The sequence below is a fragment of the Etheostoma cragini genome, chromosome 1 (genome assembly GCF_013103735.1).
Source record: "Etheostoma cragini isolate CJK2018 chromosome 1, CSU_Ecrag_1.0, whole genome shotgun sequence".
Taxonomy (NCBI): Eukaryota; Metazoa; Chordata; class Actinopteri; order Perciformes; family Percidae; genus Etheostoma; species Etheostoma cragini.
The window spans coordinates 1,232,949-1,244,596 of record NC_048407.1 but is presented as its reverse complement, the minus strand read 5'-3'; the positions used below and the strand labels follow the sequence as shown (position 1 = coordinate 1,244,596).

At 42.7% G+C, this 11,648-nt stretch overlaps 1 protein-coding gene across 1 annotated transcript in view; it reads left to right on the top strand.

The window, feature by feature from the left end:
- The window catches only part of itfg1 (integrin alpha FG-GAP repeat containing 1), a 28,732-nt gene that overhangs the window by 9,125 nt on the left and 7,959 nt on the right, over positions 1-11,648 (top strand). Inside the window, exons 3-5 of the mRNA XM_034871391.1 lie at positions 6,805-6,929; positions 10,538-10,620; positions 11,367-11,484. Of these exons, the coding sequence (XP_034727282.1) occupies positions 6,805-6,929; positions 10,538-10,620; positions 11,367-11,484 (326 nt within the window). The remainder of the gene's footprint in view (positions 1-6,804; positions 6,930-10,537; positions 10,621-11,366; positions 11,485-11,648) is intronic.

Below are 11,648 nucleotides of genomic sequence, written 5' to 3'. Positions count from 1 at the left end.
TATATTCTACACATACACTACTGTATGGTGTTACTTTTAACATGTTAACATGCTGTAGCCCTCTCTGAGGCATCCATGTCCTCTCTGTGTCTGTCTGCCTCTCTCTCTCTCCCTGTTTCTCACATTATTATGCCCCCAAGGAAGTACATATTTTCAGTTTCAACATTAGGGGGACAGTTTGGATCTCAACATCCTAGTCATTGTCCTCGCTGTTTGCTATCCCACTGAGAGAAAAATTAGGAAAGATAATGTGAGGACAATCAAAATGTATTTCCCTGACCCAAAAAACAACAAACCACTGCAGGAAAACGCCATTAAAACATCTTAAATCCAGATTCCACACTGCTCCATCTAAAATCATTTAATGTGCATATGAATATGTGTTCTGTACTCAGTGACTAACATTTATCAGTCAGCAACAATGTGAGTCTTTAGAAATGTGTTCCTAAAACATCACATATTACTACACATGTAGTTCACATCGAAAAGTACAGGCCTATGCAGCTATCCAGAGACTACTGTAGTCCAGAGACTACGAAATCTAACTTAGAAATCTTGTCTTTGAATTATTACTGCCTTGTTATGTTTAAGAAATAGGCATTAGGATGTTTTTAAGAGTCCTTAACTGTTTTTACAAAAGTATTTTAGGCACTAATGTTAGCCTAAGGAAGGTTTTGTAGTTTGAAATGTTGAGAAGAGAAATACCGTACACTATTTATTTGGAGCCTCAGTGTGCAGATCTCTTCAGTGCTGCTGTGACGCTAGTTACACAACTCGACTCTTAGATAAATACTTGGTGGACTACCTTGATATAGGATGGTGGCGCACATTTGTTGTTTGTTTGGTCGGAAATTAACACATGGCATCTATGTAAAAGCGTGTCTATGTAATAAGAATTGTCAGTGAATTACTTGTCGTCCAAGACTTTCAGACTTACATTGGATATGACAATCCGTTTATTTAAAGCAAACAAAAAATGAATCCAACAAAATAACTGCTCTTCTTTTAATCCTTAATCATTATCCTTCTAAAACTGTGACCTTGAACCAATTAGGCCACATTTAAATAAACCTTTACACATCCAGCATCACACGCTGGTCTACCAATGAAATGGCTCCAACATAGGACATACCAATGCTCCATGATGCACTGGTAATCAGATGAAAAAAAGTTCTTCAGTTATAAACTAAGGTTTGTTTTTACAGAAACCGTTATTAAAAGTATTTAAATTAATATTAACCTAAATGTTAATGCACTTTTGAAAGTTGTGTCATCTTGTGTATTCTACCCATCCAAGTTTGGAATGGGTAATGGAATTTTTTATTTTATTTCACCTTTTATTTTTACAGGCAAATCATTAAGAACAAGTTCTTATTAACAATGGCGGTGACAAGTGGAATGATCAAGTTCCGTCCACTGGAGACTGCAGAATGGGGCAATATTTTTGAGGGACATAAACACCAAAATATTTGGATACCTAAATGAAGCACTCAGATGGAGAAGAGCTGCTTCTTCTACTTTCTTCTGTGTATTTTAGCTTTCTGGTTTCCCCTTCTCTCTAACCTTTAGAGATCAGTGTATCTACTTTTAGACGTATGTGTGTGGTCCTGAGTGGTTTGTATGATTGCCTGGGCTTTGGAACACTAACTCATTAAATGTGTTTTATATCGGAGTGTGTGTGTGTGTGTGTGTGTGTGTGTGTGTGTGTGTGTGTGTGTGTGTTGACAACTCTGTGAAAATGATGCACGCACCCGCCCAGGCCAGCTGCTTTGAATCCGCTTTGTCTTCTAAGAAATGGATTGTAGGCTGTCAGTCATGTGTACAGGGTGGAATACCCTGCCAAAGACTCCACTGTCTCTGCCATAGAAAGATAGGACAACACACACACACACACACACACACACACACACACACAAACAAACACACACACAGCCCAGACACTCCGATACATTGCTCTGCATAATACCCTTTGCCAGCCTCCCCGTGTTGTGAAATGGCTTTTCTCCAGCCGAGGCCACAATTCCTAGCCAGTCTTCTCTCTATCACACACACACACACACACACACACACACACACACACACAGCACTTAGCAGGCGCTAAGCCAGACTCCCTGCCTGCAATGTAACCCTCCTTGATCCTCCATCAGACACACATACATACACTCAGACCCACTCTGCTGAGTGGCAGAGTGCAAGCCATCGACCTTGTGCCTTCTGACATGGAGCAGCAGTCTGTCAAAAAACATCAAACCCAAACTGGCTCAAAGGTCCAATCCCCTCCCAAATCCTGTTCTGTCCAGCCCGATGGACGGGGTAGGTGGGGATGGACCGAGTGGCATTGGGCTGATTTAAACGGCCTCCCCTGCTGGATCCATCTCAAAGTAACACTCATGCTTCTTCCTCTGTGTCAGTTTGGCATTTTTATTGGTGGATATCAACAAGAAATTGCGTTACCATAAAGGCCACTTCATGGTTCTTAATAAAAACAGGAGTAAGTGAAAGGGATTACTAGTATTTACAGGTGACAGGTGACAGGAGCTGCTCGGTATAAGCAGCAAAACTAAAAACCTCCTCTGGCTTCTGGTGGTTGTTTAGTTGGTCAGATCCAGTAGCTGTGTTTCCCTCACACCTCCACACCTCACTTTATTCCCTGCCAAGTGAGCTTCAGGCTTTTGCATACATTATTTACCTAATGTATTATTTGCCCCATAAAAGTGTGTGCTTTGTGATTGATGATGAGTTAGGCTTGTGTAGGATCTTTCTATGAAAGGTCTAAAGTAAAGTAAAGCAGGCCTTTTTTCCAGTTAGACTTGAATGGGGCACCAAAACATGTTTGGACCTCCACAGTTTTTAGTTTTGTAAAGTTTCCTCCGAGGTTCAGTTAGGTGGAGGTATGACAGCTCCCTGTGTGTGTTTGCTCCTCAGTAAGGAGTAAATTATTCTGTCAGGCTGTGCGTGCCGCTGGCCGAGATATGACTTTTGTCATCTCCCGCGGATTCACAGCAGCGGGGTGTGTGTGTTTACGTACAGCATATCAGAATACACACACTTGTACATTTTGTTTTCTTTATCGGGCTGCAAGTCACCTTGGAACAAGACTTGAGAATATACAGCCACGGGGCGACCTCACCCCCGGCAGAGTGTGCAACACGTGTGGGGCTGAGTCCTTGGCAGCGGCCCAGGTTCCAATATGACCCACAGTCCTTTGCTGCAATCATCCCATCCCTCTCCCTCTTTCCTTCCATTCTCCGGCTGCTCTAAAATAAAAGGTAATAAAAGCCCAAAAAAAGAATCTACAGCAATGCTGGCAGCTCTGTTAGACTGTATTGCACAGTGCTTTGAGATACACGCTAACATGCTTGTATTTACAAGGTATGAGGTTTACCAGGTTGTTAGTTTAGCATTGGTAGTATGAAACACTAAGTACAACAGAAACTGATAGGAATGTTCTTTATGACTAAAGACATAATGTATTTGGTCATAAAGTAACATGTAATAGATCACGTGTAACATGTGTTACTGAGTAGACATTTCACTGGATAGGTGTAAACTTTGACATGCGGATGGAAAGTCACAGAATGACCAGAGTGGTTAGTATTCATCTTCTGGGCACCATGAATGTACCTATGGACCAATTTCATCCATCCAATATTTGTTAAATATTATGCTTTTTTGTGCATGTCACATGTTTACAAAGTGATAAAGCATAAAGTCGTTGTCCCCCCCCCCCCCCCCCAGAGGGACTTACCATCTCCAACAGAAACCCCTGTTCACAAACTGCTCCAAACAGCTCTACTGTAGTCCAGCCTTTACTTCAGAGACAAATGCTTTAATAACGCTACATTTTGGTATAAGCTCTAAATACAATTATGAACCTGAATATGAGCATAATATGAGCACTTTAAGATATTTACCTCAAAACTGGGCGCCTGATTAGCTCAACTGGTAGAGCTAGGGCCCATATATAGAGGTTTACTCCTCAATGCAGCGGTCGCGGGTTTGACTCCGACCTGCCGCCCTTTGCTGCATATCATTCCCTCCTCTCTCTCCTTTCAGGTCTAAAGGTGTCCCATAGGACTAAAGGCAAAAAACAAGAAGAAAAAAAAGTTATTTACCTAAAAACTAAAAATTTGAATGCTAGCGCTAGAGGAAAAGTACATTATGTGGCGATCCATGCATTAGTTGTTGAGATATTTCAATCTGGACCAAACTGGTGGACCGACTGAAAGACATCCCCATCCCTAGAGCCACACTGCTAGCATGGCTAGAAGGCTACATTAACTGTTGATATATCTCTCCATATGTTCATTTTCTGTTTTTGTTAATGAATTTACTAGATTATCATTAAAAATCGTGTATAAAAGTCCATACAGCAGTTTCCACACACACACACACACACACACTTCTCTGTAAATGTCAGACACTTCAGGATTCATCATAAATGTCTGTTAGAAGCGAAGGCTTTTTACTGCCCTGAACAAGTCAATGTCCATGAAACTCTGCTCAGCTCTTCCTGGAAACAGAAAATATTTCTGTCCGTCTCCCCCGCCCTTTGGCTATCTGCGTTGTGATTAAGGCCATTATGCTGCCCTTTCACAACACTCAGCAACCCCAGCACTACAACAACTGGCAAAAAGAATACATAGAGTGATAGCCAGCAAGAGAAATTCAAAGAAATAAAGACAAATGACTGATGAAAAGCTTTCTCGTTTAAAAGGTGTCAAAAGTCGATGGGTCTATTCAGCATTCAGACCGGCTGGAGCCAGAGCAATTACATAACAGCGTTTTGGACGACCTTTTATTGCACTAACATACAGCACTGTAGCGCTGGACCTATGTGACCCAGGTTTAGCAGGGGTAGCCAAAATGAACTGGACAATCTTTTTTTTTTTTTAACTGAACTGAGGTGAGGTATAGATTAAAAAAGTAAAGAGAGAAGCAAAGCCGTTGTGCTCCTCTCGGCCTGCAATAAGCAGTCCATCCACATTAGTTCTGATCACTGGCTGCCTCCAGGCTCTCTCTCTCTCTCTCTCTCTCTCTCTCTCTCTCTCTCTCTCTCTCTCCTTCCACCAATCTCTCTCTCTCTCCTTCCCTCTCTTTGTTTACCACATAGAAGTTGATTTATGTCGGCTACACTTGGCAGAGTTGGGTGGTGTGGGCGAGACACAGCAGCTGAAGGGTAGAGAGGGGGGAGACGAGCAGGAGGGAAGTGAAATGAGTAAGGCCAAGTCAGACTGATGTATCAGGGGAGGAAGAGAATGATGAGCAGAAAGGAGAAACAAGAGACTAATGGTTGAATGAGAATAGTAAGCAAGGAGGGAGAGATTACAGGCTGGAGGAGGAGGAGGAGGAGGAGGGAGGTTGTGGGAGAGGTGTTGGACTGGTCTCAGGTGTCCCACTCTCGTTTATATCTTTTATAAAGCTTCGTCATGTCAGAAAAGCCTCACGCTGCACATTACCTTTACTTGTACAGTTTAGTCTTATTGCTGAAAATCATGGTCAGGATAGGTTAGGTTAAAGCTGGTTATATTACATAGAACTTAAGTGATTTCTTTGGAAAAGCAGGGCCGTTGCAGCTGCAGACCCCCCGAGCAAATTGGGGTTACAGTATGTTAACATACACCGCTGGCAACTTCGTTGCATTGAGCAGAATGAATGAATGAAAATGTGCAGAGCTGTATTCACACAAGGGTTCTTCCACAGTTAGTTTTGTTTCAAAGGGGCAGAAAACACAAAATACAAATGCTACAATGTGCATTAGTAGTTTTTTTAAGTTTGTACAAAGATTTTATTAAAAAATATCTACATATTATGCAAATATGCCCAGCCAATTTCGAGAGAATGACCCAAGCAGGGCTTGGGGTCAAAATAAATAATGCCCATTATGTCACGCCTGAGAGGAGTACAAATTGCGGATTATTATGGAACTTTTTTTTGTGCTGCATGCTAACATTCTGATGTCCAGCGCGTATATTTACCATGTTCACCATCTTAATTAAGCATGTTAGCAGTGTTTGGCATGCTTGGTATGTGTACATACATAGTACATGCAATTATAGACTTAATGATGAGGTTAGATACGAAGTTAGGGTTATTACAGTTCACCCTGAGTGGATTATGAATATGTGCACCAGATTTCATTGCTGGCCTTCCAACAGTCACTAAAAACTGCCAGTGTGAATCTCATTGTTGGGCTAGAGGAAAGGTCAGGGGATACATTGTGGGAACTATGCATGTCTGTACCAAATTCTTTCCCAATCCATATTGTCAGCGTGGAGGTATTTTAACAGATTGGGGAATTACTTTAAACCTGCTGGTGGATTTGGAGGAAATGTTAGGATCACCCTGCTCATTAGGATTCAATCTCTTGGCACCACAGATGTCTGTATAAAGGCCGGGACACACTAAATTGATAATCGGTCGATCAGTGTGACGAGGTCAGTGCAATCAGCTGCTAGTTTTAATTTTTGAGCGACAATACAGATTAGCGCCGCCTGCTGTCATGGAGACGTATTACGTTTCATCACTTTGGTGCGTTCCAAGGCTCTGATCAGTCCGACTGCCTTTTCTGCCGGGGGCTGGCCCTCTGCTTAGTGTGTCAGGGGCTTAAAATGTTACTGCAATCCATTTGGTAGTTTTTGTGATGTTTTACTTAAATGTCAACCTCATGGTGACACCAGAAGAAATTCATCCTCTAGGGGCAATCATTTTTTAACAGTGATGTGGACCTACACTGGGTCACAGTACTTTTTTAAGGCTTTTATGATATTAAAAATAGTCTTTTCTCTCCCTCTGTATCTGCAGCCGGTCAGTTGAGCCAGTCGGCTCATTTCTCCCTCCAGCTGCCCTACACTGTGCTGGGCCTCGGACGCAGCGCCAACTTCTTAGACCACCTTTTCGTCGGCATCCCCCGGCAGCCTGGAGAGACGGTGAGGATACATGAGAGGGTTATATTACCCAGACACTTCACAGCACTCCTGTAGTAGCAGCCCCAGGCGGCATCGTCTCACAGGTGTTTTGAGGGAGATGCATTTATTTAGTTTTAGAGGTGTGTCTGAGACCTCTAACAGACAGAGAAAATGAAGTAGGTGTGCTGAACAACCCTTCAACCCCCAGGACACAAACTGCATCAAATTCATAAAAACAGTATACTAGAACACGTAGAATTCCACTTACGTACCCAATCAAGTCATTTCCTAGCACCCTAACCAGTCCTTGATATAAACGTGTAGGGCATGCTCGGCTGAGACATTTAATGTCAGTTTGATAAGTATAAGAAAAAAGGGAGTGAGAGATGAGTAGAACTCACCTTGGGATCATGATGTTATGAACTAGAACATCTTTTAAAATGTAATTCATGGTAAGCCATATTCAAGCACTTTTAAAGTGAGTTTAAAAGCAGAGAGCAAATAGTTATTTTTTCTCCACCGCTCAGACTTTATTTCACAATGGGCATTTTGTCTGAGGATGATGAGACTTGTTTGAAGATTCAGAACAGGGATTTTCTTCTATCAAATAAGAAACACTGAAAAGAAATAGCATTGTTTTTTCTATTCTTTCTTTCCTTATCTTTTCCTAAAGGTGTAATTCTTGGTAGAAGTTGTTTATTTTCTTATTCAAGCACCAGTTGATGCTGATGATGAACAAAAGATGTGAAAGTGAGATGTTTATATCAATTGTCAAATGATTGTGTCTTCATAATGTTTGCAAATGAGGGAAATACAAGAGTATGGGAGAAACCTGTTACCTTTATTTATCCCGTCCAACGACGACCGGATCCCATTCGCACAGTTCCACATTGCTACCTGGAAGCCGCCCGGTATGACCACAGTCTGATCTGCTGATTGATAAGTCTGTATTACGCTTTAACAACAAAACATATCCTGCTCCACAGGGATACATTTTTAAGAGGCATATTTTGCAGCCTTCAGCATTAGTAGTAGTCCCATTTTGTCAGAATAAATATGATGGCATACTGAGGCACTAGAGGCGATGGCAGTGAGAAAAAGCTTTTTCCTTTTCATTAAAGAGTAGACCACTGTTGAATAAACAGTTTCTTCATGGCAGATTCCACATATCTCTTATAATGTATCAGAAAAGTGATGAAACCCCCCAGGAGATTGCTAAAGGTGCAGGACCTCCCCGCTTGAATAAAATATCAACACCCCCGTCTTTACTTTGAGATTCACACACACACACACATGTAGAACAAGCCTGAGCGTAGAGGATATACTGTATGATTGACTCTGGATGTGTGTGCCTCCTGTCATACTACAAGCCAACGTTATATTAATAAAGTAAATAATTGATTAGGTTCATATTTTAATCTATTTGTTGGACACATTTCTACACCACACTTCTTCAGATGTCTTCAGTTCCATTCTCTCACCATCTCCACATTCATCATCTATCTCTGCTCTCTCTCTCTCTGTCTCTCTCTCTCGCTCTCGCTCTTGCTCTCTTTCTCGCTCTGTGTTCTCTCTCTTTCATGTTGCACTTGTCACACTGAATACAAGTCACCAGGGCCCCTTGTTTCACTCCTGAGTGGGACCAAGATCTTTATCAAGCAGTTGATTCGAAGTGAAGATGGGTTGGTCCGCGGCTCAGGAGCTGTGGTGCATCTCGCACACTCCTCTTTTTTTTGCTCCTCCTCGCCCGTTGCTTCTACAAAGTGAATTAATGAATGCATTAATGACCCGGTCCATTGCGCCGAGTAGATTTTCTTTTCACCCAGAGGGGCTAGGGAGTGGAGTAACTCCATCAGATCCACCTGTAATGACGAAGTTGAGCTTTGGAAAGAACAAAGAGGAGAAATCCTGACCGCCACACCACCCTGCTCAGCCGCACATCTGGATCTCTCTGTTTGTCGACTCTCTTTATCTTCTGGATCTCCTATTCTTGTTTTCTTTCTCTCTCAGTCTTTATAACTGTCCTGCTTCCGTTCTCTTGCTTTCTCCCCTGCAGGGCCCTTTTTAAGGTCCCCCTCCATAATGAAAGTTTCTGCCTGTTGTTTCACAGAAGGAGAGGTTTTGTAAAAATCCTCTTGGATATCTTCCGTCCAATCATTCTGAGTCTCTCTCCTCCTGTTCACTTATTTTCTGCCCAGGGGATTCCCTTTGCTGCTCAAAGTGGTTTACTTCACTAATCAGTCCCCTACTTGTCAGTCTCTCTCTCTCTCTCTCTCTCTCTCTCCCTCCCTCTGTTTCCCTCCATCTCTGTGTCTGTCTCCCTCGCTCTCGCATAGTGTGCCAGTTTCCCTGGCTTTGAACCAGAGGGTCTCTTTCTCTCTGAAGACTTGGGAACACTTTTCTCTTCCAAACAGCCAGATCGGATCTGCTCCCAGGCAGCAGTAGTGGAGGCTGACTCGTCTCTAGCTCTGCTCCCCCGCCAGTTTCCACACAGACGGCAGCGCTTTCCAAGAGCTAAGCGACAGCGGTTGGCGGCGGGAATGTGCTCGTTATGTAAAAAGCGATGCCGTCGTTGCACGCTTCTTCAGAATAGCTGCGATCTGTGATTCCTCTCAATGGATGAAGAACGGAGAGCCACAATTAAAGAGCAGCGGCACTTCCTGATTCTGCCAAATGCAGAACTGGAAATTCCTACAAGCGTGATTACAACTTTTTAAATCCTCAGTATGATTCCCTCAACCCTGTTTATATCACTAAACTCTTAACCCCTAATGAGCATGAGCAGGGGCTAAATCAAGACTCAAAACAACATTTTACTGAGTGGAAGGTGAAAAAGAAAGCCAGAAATCAAAGCTCTGTTGTATGCAGAGGTTAAATACGGTCCTGTGTCTGCCTGATGTCACATGTCATCATTGGGCGTTAAGCCTTAAGGCGGCGACTACTACTAAAAAGGAAAATTGAACTTAGGCCAAGTCAAACACAGTGCTACAGGCAAATGTTTTACTTCAGTTCTGATGGTTAACTCTTCTGTCCAGTTAAACACCCAAGTGCCCAAATCCTCTCAGAACGTTTAAAGGACACACAGCTACAGCAGAACTAGCAGGAGACTAAGGGAGCTGTCAATCAAGCCCAGTGTACGCCGACACGGTCAAGAGAAGAGGTCTAATCAAGCAACATATCGTCGCTGTTGAGCAGAAACCTTCACCTCCATACTTCGTATTTAAGTTACAGGATGAAAAGATGATGTATATTTCATCGAGACAGAGACTGAGATTACGACTTGTTGTGCAGATGGCTCTCACACACACACACAGAAATACGTAATCCCACATGCAAATATACTGTTCACAGCCAGATGCACACCGGCTAGGAAAACTGTGTTGCTCCCACAGTCAGAGACATTTATTTCAAGTAGCAGGTTGTCTGTGGCTTAAACGCACAGCTTAAAATAGACACTCCACCGTAGCTAAGGAAAACCATGGGACCCTATTACATCTGCCCCAGAGGACTTAACATACATATTCTGAGTGTGTGCATGGGTAAATCTGCACGTGTAGGGATATATTGTTACCGTGATGTATAACCTTGGACGTGCATACCCAGTTCCATTATTTTCTGTTTCTTTTTAGGAAATAAGGAAGAAGGAGTGGACGGCCATCATTCCCAACTCTCAGCTCATTGTCATCCCCTTCCCACACAATAAACCCCGCAGGTACACAAACTCTTACACCCGTAGAGATAGCATATTTAGTGCACAGATAGGTCACACTGTCAATGCCTGATTTCCTTGTGCACAGCAGTGTAATTCGCAGGGAACCCCGTTGATGCTTGTTGCTAAGGATACCGTTCAACTCTTTAAGCGCCTCATTTTGATTCATTTTCACGACATATTCAAGATAATGTTACCGCAACTCCACACAGATAGTGTCCCTGTGGTGTGTCTTCACAAAACAGTCTCTATATACACAGAGACACACACCTCGCTGCATGTGTTCTCATGTTATGATGACGGTGAGCGCATGTAACTCAAACCCCAGGAGGAGCTCCAGATGGCTACACACACACACACACACACACACACATTCTCACCCTCCTCTATATATCCACATAACACTTGTGCACAGACACACACCAAGAGTCAAATGAGATCTAGCTATAAAAAACAGGTGCCTTGGTATTCTTCTCACATACAATCTAACAGATTGTGAGATGATGAATTCGATATATCAAAGTTGTGGGATTGCTGGAAACACATGCAAGTTGGAAACCAGCAGAGCTTCATTTGGTTCAGCTGCGTGAAGAAAGTGAGAGAGAGATTTATTTATTTAAACTTAATGAGAAAACAATTTCAGCTAATTTGTGCTATGTGGTAATTGCATTGTTTTTCTGTCAGATGAAACATAAAAACAGCATATGGCAAGTCTTCTTTTTATTTCACTTTCCTCCCTTTCTCTCAAGTTGGACCGCTAAGTTGTACCTGACTCCTAGCAACAGCGTGTTGCTGACGGCCATCGCATTGATTGGAGTGTGTGTCTTCATCCTCGTCATTATTGGCATCCTCCACTGGCAAGAGAAGGTCAGAACACACACACACACACACACACACACAGACAAACACAAAAACAATGGCGTAGTAAATGTTGGCCACTGGTGATTTACTGCTTTAGAGTGTGTGTGTGTGTGTGTGTGTGTGTGTGTGTGTGTGTGTGTGTGTGTGTGTGTGTGTGTGTGTGTGTGTGT